The following is a 17,974-nucleotide window of genomic DNA, read 5'->3' on the forward strand; positions in this document are numbered from 1 at the left end:
AAAATAATTCATACAGGTTTAGAATGACCTGAGATAATTCTGAGTCCATTTACACAGCATTAGAATTGAATTAGAATTGATCCATTATCATCCCACTTATGGCTTGAAATGTTCTGGGACAATTTTACAATCATTTAAGGAACCGTGTCAAATTATCATACGTGGCGACTAGGCCGCACGCAGCCCAAAATTAAACGACTTAATCGACCATGATAGCTTTAATCGATTGCATCTCTTATCGACAATTAATCGATCATCGATTAATCGTTGACATCCCTAATGGCGACACAAAACCCAAGCCCACACAGGGATTCCACGAGACAAAACGATTCAACACTATTAAAATACAGTGAGAGAGAGCGTGTGTTATGCTGCAGGGCACAGTGATAAATGGGATCTGTTAGACGAGTAAAAAGGGTAAATTAGGCCTGCTCTTTGTAGGGCAGCCTGCTTGCTGACGGCGTCTTGCCTATGACAAAAGTCTCTGGGGTTTCTGCCATCACAATTCAATTTACAACAGTAAATGGTGTACGCTGCTTAAACTAATTCCATTACATTAACACTTCTCTCTCTATGACAAGATAACTGAGACTGCACACAAGTTGAAAACAGTCTAAAACACGTCACCATTTACATTAGTGGTTGACCAATATTGTTTTTTTGACAGCCGATGCCGATATCTTAGAAAGCAGGGTGGCCGATAAATAAATATATAAATATACATTCCTTTGTTTAACAGTTTTTACTTATTATTAGACAGACATCTATCCGTATCAGACAGAACAGTTAAACGGTGACAGAAAACAACAAAGAGGGAGAATGTGAACGCTGTGTGTGTAGGGGTGTGCGATATTGAAAAAAAATTATATCTCTATATTTTTGGGGATATTTTCGATAACGATAATTAGACGATATTTTGCCGAGTGTGTTATTGTGCTGATATCTGACTACCATGGACAGCTGCAGTTTTTGATATTCTTCATTCTGTGTGGTCAGTTCACATCAGTGAAAAGAAATGAATCTTTTATTACGATATTATCGCAAACGATATATATCGCACACCCCTAGTGTGCAGGTGCTGCCGTTTTCAGCGCCGTCAAAAGCAAACATATCGGACAAAAACAAAAACTTATCGGCTGATGCCGATATTTGAAATATGCCAAATATCGGCCTTGGCAATATATATCCTGCTCGACCACTAGTATACATCAACACAGACATCAACCAATTAACGTCTTTTCCAGCAAGTAACCAGAAGTGAAAAGATACATCATACATCAATGGAAAGCTTATTTATTCAGCTTTCAGGTAATGTATTAATCTCAATTTCGAAAAATGTACCCTTATGACTGGTTTTGTGGTCCAGGGTCACATATAGGCAAAAATGTACTTGAAAGGCAATTAGAATAATAAGACATTTAGGCTGTTCCCAAACAAACGAAACCAGTTTCAATAAAATTAATCTTTGCAGAAGTTGCATCTGAAGTGGCATTTAGATGTATTTACACGGCAAAAATGTACTTGAAAGATTAAACAGTTTGAAGGTTAAATAAGTCTTATGTAGTTTGGGAGACTTATTTCAAGCATGTACACCCCAGGTGGTTGCTAGGGTGTTTTGGTGGGTCGCTATCACTAATTGGTTTCCAAGGTGTTCTGGTTACTATACATTGCTAGGGTGTTCTGGCTGGTTTCTAGGGTGTTGCTAGGCTGGGTGTCCTGGCTCATTTATAGGAGATGGTAAAAGTTGCTAGGGTGTTCTGGCTGGTTTCTAGGGTGTTGCTAGGCTGGGTGTCCTGGCTCATTTATAGGAGATGGTAAAAGTTGCTAGGGTGTTCTGGCTGGTTTCTAGGGTGTTGCTAGGCTGGGTGTCCTGGCTCATTTATAGGAGATGGTAAAAGTTGCTAGGGTGTTCTGGCTGGTTTCTAGGGTGTTGCTAGGCTGGGTGTCCTGGCTCATTTATAGGAGATGGTAAAAGTTGCTAGGGTGTTCTGGTGGGTTTCTAGGGCGTTGCTAGGTTGGGTGTCCTGGCTCATTTATAGAAGATGGTAAAGTCGCTCGGGTGTTCTGGCTCGTTTCTAGGGCGTTGCTAGGCTAGAGTGTTCTGGCCGGTTTAAAGGAGAACATATATATATTCTGGGATGTTCTGGCTGGTAGCGAGGGCGTTAATAGGCTTGGGTGTAAACAGGCTATTTTTTATAACAACATACTCAGCACATGGGAGGTCTTTTTGAATGATGTCATAACATACCTGGAGCTCCTGATCCGCCACCAGCCCCAGCTCCAGACAGCAGTCCTTACAGATCCGCAGAAAAATGTAGTCTTTTGTTTTTTCCTCAATCAGGGCCTCATACACGCGTTCCTTGGCTCCAGCTGGCTGGTTCTGACCCGTCCGCTCCTTAAAGACAGGCAGCAGCAGCACAGAGTTGACCTTTGTCATGACCAGCCGCCCAGCCAGCGTATCTTCAGACAGCGTCTCAGTCAACTTGAAGCGTGCAAACAACTGTCCGTTCTGAGCGTACTTGGCGCCACCAGAAATGCCAGTCAACATAAAGCTTGTCACTAGCTGCAGGTTAACCTTGATGTTGAACCTGAGAAAAAAAGCAGCATGCTTAGGAAAACATGATACAGCAATGTTGGCTGCACCAGTTACTGTGTACCGACTAATGACCTTAGTTTACATGTCAAGAATTGTAACTATAGGAAAAGAATAATATATAAATAATTAATCACAATATTTAACAGAAAAAAATGTGATTTAAAACCCCTATTGTCTCCAAATAAATGTAAAAAAAAAAAAAGAAAGAATAATTTTACTGCCATCTACATGACAATTACCACAAACAGTGCTCACTTGCTTTTTCAAAAAGACCACCAGTGACCTCTAGTGGTAACAAATAGAAATTATTATTAAAGATCACTGAAGAATATTTCATAATAATGGCTTAATTAAGGACCAATATGAAATTTTAATGCATATTGACTCAAGTCAGTGCAACGAAAAGCTTCAGTCTGCAATTTCCAGGTGAGGGTGCACAACCTTTATCACGTCTTCAGGAAACAAATTTGCATTTACAAATGATCAGCCTGCAAATATGAGCACATCTTAGGAAGAACTAGATGATGTGACAATGTTTATGAGGTCTATTGCATTAGATTAGGGTTCCTCAAATCTTGCCCTGGAGGTCCAATGCACTGCAGAGTTTAGCTCCAACCCTGATCAAACTCAGCTACCTGTGATTTTCTAATGATCCTGAAGACATTGATTAGCATGTTCAGGTGTGTTTGATTAGGGTTAGAGCTAAACTCTGCAGGAAAGTGGATCTTGTGGGCCAGATTTGAGGATCCTTGCATTAGATCCTTCAAATGTCTAAGCAATATGTAAACAGGTTATCCTTCATCAGCAAAACTGTACATTCATCAATGATTTCTGAGTTATGTAAAACAATTAGTACTTTTGGATGCTTTTGTATTCATGTAAAACCTCAAACACAACAACCTTCCACAAAGACTGCTATGCTATTATGCTAGTCTATTACTGTGCTTTTATCAACTATATAGCTTTTATAACTATCAATAATTACCAACCCCTTCACATTCTAAACGAACTATGAATGGTTGTTTCACATATCGGTCAGAGAGCCACTCTTGTGGACCAGACTTGACGGTGATCCTCTGAGACTACTCACTTGCTGACTTCTTTGTACTGAGCGATCTCCTCGATGTAGAGCAGATCGTGAAAGCGGGGCTGGTAATTGTCTCTGGTGAGGGTTTTGTCCAGCACAGACTGGGTGAAGAGCTGGTCGGCAGAGAGGGGGATCTGATAGCGGGTCAGCAGACTGCGCTCTAGATCCATGTTTTCATTAGGGACAAACTCCACGATGGTTTTACATGACGAGTCCCAGCGCTTAGCGGTCATCAGGAGCTGCTGTCGCGCTTGCATCAAGTGCTCCAGATCTGTGGGATTATGGGTAGTGGATAATGAAGAAATGCTAGTCTAGGGTTACATTTGACAATATACTGATATGTATGCAGTTAGGACCTCTAGACATAGATTTCATAAAAAATAGAGGAGATAATAAGCAGAAAGTGCACTAACAAATAACTTACTTTATGTTCCCCACATGAAACTATCCTATGGCTTCAGAAGACTTCGAATAAAGTGCTCGAGTTATTTATCATAATTTGAAGATATTCAACTTGCCATTGTTTTGCGAGAATATGAAAGCTATAAATTCATAGTTACGTTATAGATGTATAGAAGTATGGGGTCAGTGAAAGTCTTAAGAAGTCTCTTACGCTCATCAAGGTTGCATTTTGCTTGATTGAAAATGCAGTTTGTTTGTTTGTTTGTTTGTGTTTAACGCCATGCCAGCTTCAGTGGCTATTTTCATTTATGGCTGATTTATATCATGTTTTTACTATTTATTTTTGCTAAAAACTCTAAACCGGTATTTGGCTTAACTCTGTTAAAAATCTCTTCAAAAGAGTTAACTGAATAAAAAAAGTTCTCTCACAGAGTTAAAACCTAAAACATGCTTCATGCATTAAAAAGTTACAGTAAAAACGGTAATATTGTGAAATATTACATAACTATGCATTTGAATGTAATTTATTTCTGTGATGCAAAGCTGAATTTTCAGCATCATTACTCCAGTCTTCAGTGTCACATGATCCTTCAGAAATCATTCTGATGTGCTGATTTGCTTTTCAAGAAACATTATCAATGCTGAAAACAGGTGTCCTGCTAGTGCTTATTATAATTAATATTTGTGTGGAAACTGTGATACATTTCAAAACAACAGCATTTATTTGATTAATGTTTCTGTAACAGTCTGAAAGTCTTTATCACTTTAATTAATTTAATGTTTCCTTGCTTAATAAAAGTGATTAAAAACAACCCTTACTGATCCCAAAATTTTGAACGGTAGTGTAAACAGGTAAGAAAAACCAAGAGATAGACAAAGAGGATAAAAAATAGACTTAATATATATATATTTTTTAAACAAAACATTTTTCTGTAATAAATATTAATTTTGCCATATACATACACATGCTACAATATACAGTGTGTATATATACACTGTACATTCATAGGTTCTTTTCTAGAGGTCGACCGATGTATCGGTTTTGCAGATTAATCGGCACCGATAGTTGATTGCTGGAACTATCGGTAATCGGCAAAAATCCATGCCGATAGTTTTCCGGCTTGCGTCCGTTTCTGGAGCGGCTGAGAAGGGTCTGCTGTCATTATACAGAGCGAGAGCGCCCTCTAGTGGTTGAAATCACTGACAGCACATGCTATTGATACTGCACGCTGAACAGAGCGGGAAACTTCAGACGCGAATTTAGTGTTCAAGAATAGAAGCAGTTAAAGTGTGAGAGTATACATACAATATCCATATGTATATAATTTTAATGCTATGGACTATGTGTATATATTTAAAGATGTGCAACTTTAAGCATGACAGTTGAAATGAAATGGTAACACTTTAAAATAAGAGTCCATTTGTAGCATTAAGATTAATGAAAGCTGTGTAAGTATTGTTCCTTGTTAGAGTGTGTTAATTTCAACATTTACTATTACTATTATTACTACTACTACTAGTATGGTTCAGTACTGTTTTTTTTTAATAAAGCACTATTTTAGTTTTTGTTCAGTATCCATTTTTTAAAAACTATCGGTTAATTAATCGGTATCGTCCAGTGTGGTCCAACCTAGCTATCGGTATCGGCAAAATCCACTATCGGTCGACCTCTATTCTTTTCTTTGCTGCAAAAGCAAATTTTCAGCAGGAGGCACTTGACTTGGTGCTTTTTTGGTTATTTGTGGAGCTTTAAAAGAGCTATTGACTCATCGAATTAAATTTTTTTTTTAAATAAATAACAGTATGAACTCTCTAAAATGTTCTTTTGTTTTCCACAGAAGAATCAAAGTCCTGCATTTTGAAACCACATGAGGTTTGAGCGAAAGAATGTTCAATTCTTTAACAAGTAACTTTTAAGCATTTTCCCGCTGTCCTACCTTCAATGGAGGCGGCGTCCACCATCACTCGCTGCATGAGCACAGGCTCAGAGCCAAAATCAAACACCACGGTCTGCCGGAAGGTTCCGAAGATCTCTGTGCTGAAGGAGACCACCACAGTGTAAAGGCAGTGGTCCATGCCGTTCTGCACCAGGCCGGCGGCGCTCCACTCCTGACAGCCACCCTCACACACCTCCTGGGGCACCTGGGTAGATGCGTCCCCGGCCGAGACCACCGTGATGGAGAAATGTGGCCGGTTGGCATCGTAAAGCAGAGCGATGCGGTGTAGCTTCCGGACCGGCTGTTTGTGACAAAACAAATCCCAGTTTGAGAGTCATTCCTGGAGACTGATTCAAATCATTTTCCAAAATCACTAGCAACTTTTAAGGCTTTAAACCTAACATGAAACAGACCCATTTTAATTCTATATGCAGGAAATAGGAAACTCAACGAACAAAGAAACAAGTTAGCGTAGGGGATAGGAACAATATTATTTGCTATTATTTATAAAAGCGTTATTGCATTAAATAAAAAAAATCTTCAGAATAACATGCACAATAAGAATGAGTATTAACTGGGTAAATTGATTTTGCATTGACTTTGAATACATGATCAGATTTGAACACTAATTTGAAGATGTTTTCTTCAAACAAATGACTCTCCACCACTCTGTAGCTTGTGAAAAGAGAGGCTTAGCTTGCCCAAACCTTGCAGAAGAGTGTGAATGTCCAGGAGTGAGATGATTTCTTGGTGTTGACGGTAATTGAGAGATCTGAGCTGTGCTCCACGGTAACTCCATCCACACAGTCATTCATCTGCATGACACAGCAAACCATTAAATCAACAGACGAGCAGAAACATCTGCAACAGCTCACAGATAACCGCTTCTGACTGACTTATTGACTATACAGGGCCACAGCATGTAAAAAATATTCTTTCTGTAAAAATATATTATGCTACGGTGTTGTGAACGGTTGCCAAAGAGTTGCCAAAAAGCATACTGTAAATTACATATGGGTCTCGCTATCAGTCTGTAGTATAACTAGTTATTCATCAGTAGTAGACTTCAGAGTAGTAATGCAAAATAAACCAAAAGTTTAAAACCAAGTTTTTATTTAGCCCAAAACTGAAAACAAAGTTCATTTAATAATTAATTAGTCAAATGGACTTACGAATTTACCCTTGTATATAAACATTTAAATTACACGCAAGGCAGTTTTATATAAACATTTTGACTATTACTTACGTTTCTACTTCAGTGCATTGTTCAAATATAAATATTTCAACAGCGGCTGTAATAAAAAAAATTTGGTCACACTTTATTTTAAGATCCAATTCGCGCCATTAACAAACCATTAACTATAACTTTTGCCTCAAACTCCTAATTTGCTGCTTATTAATAGTTAGTAATGTAGTTATTAAATTTAGGTGTTGGGTAGGATTAGGGATGTAGAATATGGTCATGCAGAATATGTGCTTTATAAATACTAAACAGCCAATATGTTAATAATAGGCATGCTAATAAGCAACTAGTTAATAGTGAGAATTGGTCCTTATTCTAAAGTGTTTTTTTCAGCTAACTAACAAGTTTATAGACATTGACGTCTTTCTGCGGTTGAAATACTGATTGAGCGATTATCGACATTTCATAATTTTTCCTAAAGTTTATTCTTGTTTATTTTGTGTTATAATTATTATTAAAGAGAAAGAGATGACAGGTCGAACTGAGGCGGCTACAGTGATCTGTCACGCCACAAAGAATGTCAAAAGCACATATTTTGGTTGAAGTTTGTGATCAAATTGACAGAATTGGAGACTTTGTACTATATTAAAAGTAACAAAACCCAAAGCTTATTGAGATTAATGAATGGTAGGTCACCACAAATAAGAGGTTCATGCCATCAACTGAAAATAACAGAATAAAAGATCTTGATTCATCAAAATGAAGATAGTTTAAAAAAAAACGAGAAATCGATATTGCGCTAATTAAACGTCACAATTTTGGTCGATTTTGGCCATCCAAAATGTTCGCCCAATACCAAAAATGTATTTCAGTGCATCACTACTTAATTTTCCCTCAAGTAAACTGGTTGCAACTTATTAGAGAGAAACAAAACACCTCTCTAGTGAACCGTTAAGATATTCTCAGTCAAGAGGACTGTACCACTCTCTCTGGTGTGAGGGAGTTGATCCATTTCTCGATGAGCGCCTCCATGTAGTTCTCGGTGAAGTGCTTGCCCTCCTGCTGCTGTTTGAGGCGGATGAGTCGGGAGGCGTAGCGCCGTTGCCATTCTGTCAGCTCCTCCTGAGAGTGAGCCGAGGTGCACTGAGCTCCGTACCGACACAGACCCTGCTCTAAAAACCTGACCGTAATCAACAAAACAGCACATTAATCAATCAATCAACAAGAGAGAAATAATGCACAGCTAAGCTCTGCAGAAAATCAACTCTGGAAATCTGAAAAAAAAAGTGTAGATTAATATGTTAGTAAAAATCTAGATCTACAAATCAATAAAAGTAAGATTATTTGACATTATTATTATTCTGTTATTTTTGACATCAGCACCACTAGAATAAGTGCTATTTGCTGTCAGGACTAGTGTACCTTTTACACAATGTGTACTCCTCACTACTAGTGACCCCTCGAGGAGGAGGACGAAACTGCCAGCCTTCCTGAACGTCTGTCCGGAGAACATCGCAAAGAAAGAAAGAAAGAGGGAAAAAAAACGATAGATAGCATGTCAGAGCAAACACCCAAGCTCACATAAGAGCTAGAATATCAGAGGCGAAAATGGATCCTGGATGCATTGTGAAACTGAAGTGGAACTCACCCTCCTCGTTCTCTTCAGTCAACTCTGACGGCATTTTACTCCTCACAGCCTACAATTGAGACCACCCTCGTGATTCATACGCATAAACACACTATTCTAACATGTCTCTTAGTCAAGCACAAAAGATGTGGTGAGAGGTACTAGTTCTTGAAACTTGAAAGTCATTTGAAGGCAAGGGTTACCGTTTTCACAGAGAAATGGAAACACAAGTGACGCTGACTGGGCGTAAAGACTTTAAGCATGGGAAATATAAGATGACAATAATAGTTAAGACAAACTGACCACTATTTCTGAAAGGAGCCTCTTCAGTCTTGTCATGTCTTTAGTCATGATCCCATTCTGTGAGAACCAAAATGCTTCAGTGAATTTTAGCAAATTCAAGGTAAAAAGTGTAGTGTAATGTTTACAGCATAACTGTAAAATGTAGAGCAAAATTGTAAAGCTTACAGAGTTCCTAAAGTTGAAAGCACAATTGTAAAGTTTAGAGCAAAACTGAAGTTTAAGGAACAATTGTAAATTTTACAGCACAACTGTAGAATTTAGAGCAAAACTGTAAAGCTTACTAAGCAACTAAAGTTGAAAGCAAAATTGTAAAGTTTAAAACTGTAGTTTACAGCACAACTGTAAAAGTTAAAAGCAAACTGTAAAGCTTACAGAGAACTTGGTTACGAGCAAAACTGTACAATTGAGGACAGAATTGTAGCTTAAAGTGCAAATGCAATGTTTATAGCAAGCTGTAAAATTTTGTGTAAAATTGTAAAGCTTTCAGAACACCTGTTTAGAGAAAAACTGAAGTTAGCAGTGCAAATGTAACGTTTAGGCCACAACTTTACAATTTAGAGTGAAACTTTACAAAGCACCTTAATTTGAAAGCAAAATGTAATCATTTTGAACTAAATTGTAGTTTAAGTTAGAATAAAACAGTAAAGAGCTACACAAAACTTAGCTGAGAGCAAAACTGTCCAGTTCAAAACAAAACAAATGTTTACAGTGCAAATGCAAAGTTTACAGCACAAATGTAAAATTTAGCGCAAAAATTGTAAAGCTTTCAAAGCACCTTACATTTAGAGGAAAAAATGGTTAGTTTTAAAGCAAAATTGAAGTTTATAGCCCAACTGTAAAGCTGTAAATCCTAAACGTTTGTAAGGTTTGGGGAAAAATGGAAGTTTACAGTGCAAATGTAAAGCTTACGGCACAGCTTCACAATTTAGAGTGAAACTGTAAAGCTTTACAAAGCACCTAAACTTGAGAGCAAAATGTTATATTTTAAACAAACTGTAGTTTATAGCACAACTGCAAAAGTTAGAACAAAATAGTAAAGGGTTATACTATCGTTTACAGTGCAAATGCAAAATTTACAGCACAAATGTAAAATTTATAACAAAACTGTAAAGCTTTCAAAGCACCGTAAGTTGAGAGGGAAAATAATTGTAAGATTTACAGCAAAATTGAAGTTTATAGTCCAGTTGTAAATCTTGCTCAACTGTAAAACTGCAAGTCTTAGAAGTTTGTACGGTTTGGAGAAAAATACAGTGCAACTGTAAAGTTTAGAGAAACTCAAGTTGAGAGCAAAACTGTGAGTTTTACAGTGTAAAGTTTACAGCATATTCTAAAATTCCTTTCATTAAAATGAACAAATGTAGATAGTTCACTAAAAAATATCTAAAAGCTTTTACAAGCATGATAAAATCCAAGATATATATCATGATGTCAATTTGAAACATAATACATCAAGCTAGCTCATTTGGAAAGGAATTGTGAGTTGGTTTACCAGTGGTTCTCCATAGAGTGCTTTAGAGAGAACACTGCACACTTCCTGTAAGCTTCCATCCAGCAGCATACTCTGAAGACCTGCCCTGAAACTGCCATCTCCCTTCCCCAGCTCCTCAGCAAACACTACATGAACAAACACACCAACACACCCGAGTCATCAAACCAGCCCACACACAAACCAGACATCCCATAATCCTGAGCTGTCTGATGAGAGCCATGGTTCTACTTGAGAGCCTTTTATCAATTTCACAGGTATCGCAATTTTGATATGACATACTATTTTACGCTTCATCTTGTTTTCATCTTTTTAAATAGATTATTTACACTTCTACTATATATATATATATATATATATATATATATATACAGTATATAATATTTTATAACCTTATAAAGAGCTGCATTTTATTAATTATTTAACAAATCAATGTATTTATTTTTTGATAATTATGTTATGTGTCCAGACCTGTTTAGGAGAAAAGAAAAAAGGCTAAAGTTTTCTCCAGCAACAGTGATTAAAAAGTAATGGGTAATCTTTTAACTTAATCACTAATCCAGGAACAATCTTTTGTGGTTAGTTATTCTTGGTGTATTGTTATGTGATATTCATGACCTTTATTAAGATGAAACCAATAGGCTACAGTTTACCCATAAGTCACACCTGAATAGCAAGATCATACCATGGATGCTGCTGTATCAGATAACTGCATATTAACCATAGATTGGTTTGGGTTTACCATTTACTCACCCGCCAAACCTGTAGAATTTCTTTCTTATGTGAGTAACCAAACAGTTGCTGGCAGCCATTGACTTACATAGTAATTTTTATTTTTTTTATATAATATTATGGAAGTCTATGGCTACTGTCAACTGTTTGGTTACCCACATTCTACAAAATATCTTCTTTTGTGCTCAACAGAACAAAGAAACTCATACAGGTTTGGAACAAGTGGAGGGTGACCAAATGATGACAGAAATTTTATTTTTGGGTGAACTATCCCTTTAAAAAACATTTACACAGATTCAACCTGAAAGAACTTAACAGTAAATTTTTTTAAATACTAAACGTACTAACAGAGGCCAAAGAATATGGTCAATGGTAAATCCTGCTGATAATAATATTTTTTGTTGTTGTTGTTATCTTACCATGCTTGCAGTCTTCATCAGCCTGATCGTAGTCCTTCTGTTGAATCAAAAAAGCACAAGTCATTTGTTACTTATCCACTCTCCTAATCAAAACTATATGCTATTGGGGTGCATAAATAACTAAGAAATTATAATGAAAATTATAGGGTCCACATTAATTCATATTTAAGCATGTAAACAGTTCTTCGTTTTTGATATTGACTATTTTTCTAACAATTTTCTTGATGTACTCAAACCTTTCACCCAGTGTTCATTTCGTTGACGAATAATTTTCGTCAAAGACATGTTTTTCACCGACGACAACGAGACGATAACGAACTAAAACTTTTTGAATGACAAAAACTATGACGTTAATCTATTGACATTTTCGTCAACGAATAAAAACAAGACGAAAATGTTAGGGAGGGATGATTTGGGAAGAGATTGATTCATTCAGAAAGAATCTGCTGCGTGGTTCGGAGGTTAGATGTGTACATATGAACCGGCGGCACATAAGCTAACATACACTTGCTGCACGTCGCATAAAACGTTCAAAAATGTCAATATGTGGGAGTAGGAGAAGAGCATACATATGGATAAATCTAACAACGCAAGAGAGAACTCAATTCGGTGCGGTTTTCTGAGCGCAGACACTGAAGCATACACACACGGAAAGTACTCTTTCGCGTCGCATGAACGGAGAATTACACAAAATTATTTCAAATTGTCCATTTTGACGAGTATTCACATAAACACAGTTGATTACGTCTGAAGTAAACGTAAACAGCAGGGAGAACGTGTATCAGTACATTGCATCCATTTTAGCCGACTACATTTACTGTAGATTCAGTCGACTAAAATCTTATGATATTTAGTCGACTAAAACTAAAAACAATTCAGATGACTAAAATATGACTAAAACTAAATGGCATTTTAGTAAAAAAAACTATGACTAAAACAAAATCAAAATTTGCTGTCAAAATTAACACTGCTTTCACCTGAAACAATACATTCAGCAGATGCTAGTTTTATAGTTATTTGACTCTTGAACCTAGTCATATACAGACTAACAACTGAGTCTGCAGTCAAGCTCATCTTCAAAGACAGTTATATTTTAAATATATTTTTTTAATTAATAACACTGCAGTTGTTTTTTGCAAAAATAAATGAATACATGTCACCACACAAATGGGAATATTATTTCATTTTTGGTTAAGTAACAGTGACAAAACAGTATATAAAAGTCTGTGAAGTGAATGTCTGATTAGCGGCATTGGTATGTCCTGATCTTCAGTGCTGCTCACTTACGGCTTCATAAACACCACAAAAATTAAAAGGTATAAAACAAATTCATAGCACATGAATTGCCTAAACACTTCAGTAATAAAGTTAAGGAAACATGCAGTTTGACATGCAGCCTCACCAGCTGGAGTCGTGCTGCTATGCGGTAGAGCAGGGCACGCTTTCGGAGGAAGGCCGTGCTGGGGGCCAGGGTCCGGGGCCCCATGGCCAGCAGGGCCTCTGTGCTGTGAGCCACTGCCGCCTCATACTCCTGCCTCACTAATGATCCAATGGCCTCGTCACATGACTTCTGTGGCCTCCTGTCCTCCATGACTCTGGGACAGAGTTTCTGACATGGGAGACACAAATGGTTAAACAACTCAAAATATGATTATTATTCAAGGCAGAAACAACTATAAAAGCAGCAGAAGACACATTCAAAAGTTTGTTTATCTGAAGAACTAGCTAAAACTTGCTGGGAAATGTGCTGAACACATAAAATGGCATTCAAATACTCATTTTCACACCGGTTGCACTGGTTTGTGCGAATACTGTTGTAGTGTGGAATCATTTTTCCTTTTCTGTAATAATTAGGTCACAGCTGTAACGTCCATCTGGGCTGAGTTAGTGGAGGCTGCTGTGTTTTTTTGGTTCGAGTGAATGCTCCAGAAATTGTATTCCATGCAACTAAACCAAAATCCAACCCACTAATCTAAAAGCTAAATATTATATTTATATTTTATATTATATTGACTAGGGCTGCACGATAAATCGCATGCGATATTTACAGATCCGCCGATTACAGAATGGCTTTACTGACAAGATGCGCGTTAAATATCGCATGCGATTTATCGTGCAGCCCTAATATATTATTTCTAATATTGACCATAATATGAACGGACACCAGCAACAGCTAGTCTACAAGTTCGGTCATGGGCTTAACTTTAAATACAAATTAAAATAATCTTCTAAACAGTAATGGACCATAAAATAACTAGAAATGCCATCGCTTTGCAAATGTACTATGGAAACTAGAGTCCCCAACAAAATACCATAAATAATACAGTTATTGTTACTAATGTTAAAATGGCATTTATACAAACTAAATTTGGGGCAAAATCATACTAACCTCTCAAAATAGTTTTAATACAAAGCATTATACCACATTACCAGATTTACTGCAGTAAGAATGACTGTAGTTGAGTCTTGGTGAATGCATTTATATTATTAATAATAATAATAATAATAATAATAATATGCTTATACTTTTCTTTTAAAAAATCTGGGCAAAATCATACTAACCTCTTAAAATAGTTTTAATATAAAGCATTATATAAAACCTTTTAAAGAGGTTACTACTATTGTAAAGTTGTATATTGAAATATGATATATAAAACAAATGTATACAAACTAGAGTTAGTGATCGCAATAACTTATATAATGTAAAATGAAATGTAATGTAAATATCTATCAAATCCATTGGATCCTGCAAGTTGTTAATAAAGGTTGCTTATAGAAAGGCAAGAAAATATTCATGTAGTCTCACATGACAAACCTATAACATGACATAAATAACTGTATTGTTGTTGATATTTGCATAACGTCTAGTTTCCATGTATACAGTATAACACACACACCCTGTGCAGAGTCTCTCTCACTTCCACACACAGAGAATGGGGCTGTCAGATATCACACAATAACACACAGTCTTCGCAAACCAACATCTAATTAACCTCCAGCACACCAAACAAGGCAACATAGCCTCAGTAAAATATATAAACACTCTATATTTGGATTCCGGGTCAGTTAATAATAGATGTGCGAGTGTGTGGCCGCGTCTCAAAAGCTAGCGAGCTGCCTACCCAGACAACATCAGCGGGCATCGCGGTTCGGTTCCAGCGTTCGGTTCACACGTTCAACCGGTTCGATTAGAACGTTCGAAAAATGCGCTTACGACGCCCAAACGTGATGTCTAGGAAGGCAGCCCGCTAGGTTTTGAAACACAGCCACTGTGTCCACCCAGAAGAACAACAACAACTGCGTGTGTGCCGCCAAATCAACGCAAATACACACCAAATCAGCCACAACGCGCGGTGATATACGATATATGATTACGGGACGAGCATAGCGGTTGATAATCACGAGAGGGAAAGGTTATAATATGTGTATGTGGACTGCGATGATCGCTGCTCCCTTGGCCTTGAGTTCCAGCCGCCCCCGGACACACAGATTCACATTATCCTGCAACATTTACCAAACAATCTGCACTGATTCTCACTCAAATATACCCTGCACTCATGCATCTGTCCGTGCGCGTGATGAACGGCACAGATGTGACGCTAATATCGCAGTTAGACGCGAACATCTTTAGCTGCGAGCAGGCCTTTTCATCATCACATTAATCGTGCAAACGCGCGTCGCGATTTTTCGCGTTCCGACGCGCGGAACACGCGAGCTGACAGCCGCATCTGGATGTCGGGATCGACGGCAGGCAGAGGTGAGGAGGGCGAACGGTGCACCTCAGAAAGGTGTTAGAGGAAGTCTGCACTTACCTAGCTTTACTTTCTACGCCATCTTGGATCCACTTGTCAGCCTCTCGCAGTGCATTGTGGGTCAAATGTTTCTGCGCACTGGTTCCTGCCAGCGCAGGACCCTCACACTTTAGAGCAGGGGTCTTTTAGCTTTTATTTACAGGGCCCGCAAATATGACGGTCCCCTCTCCCACTCCCTTCCTAAAATATAAAGGCATGTAGAAAAGCCGTTTATACCGAGTTGTGTTATTACTAATACTTGGCTGTTTAATAAATAAATAATTTAATTAATTAAGAATTGGCTTTTATATTGTAAATAAAATAAAATAAATACTTTGTATTATATTGACGGTGTGTTTTTTTCTGCTCAGTATAATATTAGATGTACCTCAGACACTTTATTCAACATTCAAATGGATTTGTATAAAACTTCAACTTCACACTAGCCACTGGTCAAAAGTTTGCAATCATTCGGATTTTTGACTTATTTTAAAAATTATTTGCAATTATTTTCTCTTACACTACCAGTCAAAGGTTTTGGGACAGCAAGGTTTTTATTGTTTTTTTAAAGAAGTCTCTTCTGTTCACCAAGCCTGCATTTATTTGCTCCAAAATACAGCAAAAACAGTAATATTGTGAAATATTTTTTACTATTTGAACTGCTTTCTATTTGAATATATTTTCAAATGTAATTTATTCCTGTGATTTTAGCATCATTACTCTAATATTCTGATTTTCTGCTCAAAAAAATATTTATTATTATTATTATTATTATTATTATTATTATGTTGAAAACAGCTGAGTAGATTTTTTGAGGTTGCTTTGATAAATAGAAAGTTCAGAAGAACAGCATTTATCTGAAATAGATAAATTAAACATCTGAAACATTATAAATGTCTTTATCATCACTTTTGATCAATTTAATGCATCCTTGCTAAATAAAAGTATTAAAATCTATAATTTCATAATTTAATAATAAATATATAATGATTTAAATATACTGACTCCAAGCTTTTGAATGGTATAGTGTATAATGTTGCAAAAGCTTTTTATTTCAGATAAATGCTGACATTTAGATCTTTCAATTCATCAAAGAAACCTGGGGGAAAAATGTACTCAACCATTTTAAATATTGATAATAATAATAAAAAAAGTTTCTTGAACAGCAAATCAGCATATTTGAATGATTTCTGAAGGGTCATGTGACACTGAAGCCTAATGATGTCATCACAGGAATAAATTACATTTTAAAGTATATTCAAATAGAAAGCAGTTCTTTTAGATAGTAAAAATATTTCACAACATTACTGCTTTTGCTGTATTTCTGATCAAAATAAATGCAGGCTTGGTGAACAGAAGAGACTTCTTTAAAAAAACATAAAAAATCTTACTGTTCAAAAACTTTTGACTGTAGTGTATGCTCACAACATCTAATAGTAATTTAACATTAATATTGTGAAATATTATAATTAAAAGTGTTCTGTTATTATTATTATTATTATTGATAAATGGATGGATAGTGTCACATGGTCCCTCAGAAATCATTCTAATATGCTGATTTGCAGCTCAAGAAACATTTCTAATTATTATTCAAAACAGTTTTGTTACTTAATATTTTTGTGGAAACTGTCATACTTTTTTCAGAATTCCTTGATGAATCAATTTAATGCATCCTTCCTGAATTAAAGTAAAAATAAATCCCTAAATCTATTCTATTCTGTCAAATATAATAATAACAACAACAATAATAGCCTAATAATAATGTATTTTAAGATATTTTATATTTCTAAATTCATTGAATACTTTTTACATCTTTTTTAATATTTACTGAATATTGATATTCATTTATTTAATACTTGTCACAGTATCTTACATGTTGTAGTGTCTTATATGTTACAGAGCATAATAAGCGACCCGGTTTTGGTTTTCTTAACCACTTGCAAACTCACAAACAAAACAAACGAACTCTTTTTCGCTGGGTTTATTGCTGCGGTTGGTTTGTGATATTGCAGCCAGTAGCGCCGCCAGTCGCTTGAAGGCGGTATCGTCCGACGAAACCCTGTGATGCGTCGCGCCACACCGCCACATTGTGTCTTTCTCCTTGCAAACTTACCATCCCGCGTTAGCGCAGCGGAGAAAACGACAGCTGGGCAACATCTCTCAATTCACTAGACGAGGAAAACAATGCCACTAACTCCAGGTGCACCGAGTTCGCTCTGAGATTTACGCAAACCATCGCTGGATCGTCATATATGCGGAGCAGGACGGGACAGGTGCACGGGGTGCAGGGCTACGTTACAAAGAAGACGAGAGCAAAGACCCGCTTCGTTTTAAAGTTTAAAACCCCATAAACACCGAGAGGCTGCGACAATCGCCTTCTCCACTGGATTTCTGGTGCGTTCCTGGCGCGT

The 17,974-nt window shown here is 36.8% G+C and overlaps 1 protein-coding gene across 1 annotated transcript in view; it reads right to left on the reverse strand.

Moving 5' to 3' along the window:
• LOC107713962 (probable helicase with zinc finger domain) overlaps positions 1 to 15,680 on the reverse strand; it is a 64,128-nt gene extending 48,448 nt beyond the window's left edge. The window contains 12 exon segments of the mRNA XM_016519635.1: positions 2,249 to 2,588; positions 3,687 to 3,954; positions 6,023 to 6,323; positions 6,730 to 6,837; positions 8,187 to 8,385; positions 8,628 to 8,703; positions 8,854 to 8,902; positions 9,136 to 9,192; positions 10,625 to 10,749; positions 11,773 to 11,809; positions 13,175 to 13,381; positions 15,585 to 15,680. Coding sequence (XP_016375121.1) covers positions 2,249 to 2,588; positions 3,687 to 3,954; positions 6,023 to 6,323; positions 6,730 to 6,837; positions 8,187 to 8,385; positions 8,628 to 8,703; positions 8,854 to 8,902; positions 9,136 to 9,192; positions 10,625 to 10,749; positions 11,773 to 11,809; positions 13,175 to 13,363 — 1,749 coding nt within the window. The 5' untranslated portion in view covers positions 13,364 to 13,381; positions 15,585 to 15,680.
• Between the last annotated feature and the right edge of the window lie 2,294 nt (positions 15,681 to 17,974).

This window comes from Sinocyclocheilus rhinocerous, unplaced genomic scaffold, assembly GCF_001515625.1.
Source record: "Sinocyclocheilus rhinocerous isolate Xijiao unplaced genomic scaffold, SAMN03320098_v1.1 scaffold1140, whole genome shotgun sequence".
Lineage (NCBI taxonomy): Eukaryota > Metazoa > Chordata > Actinopteri > Cypriniformes > Cyprinidae > Sinocyclocheilus > Sinocyclocheilus rhinocerous.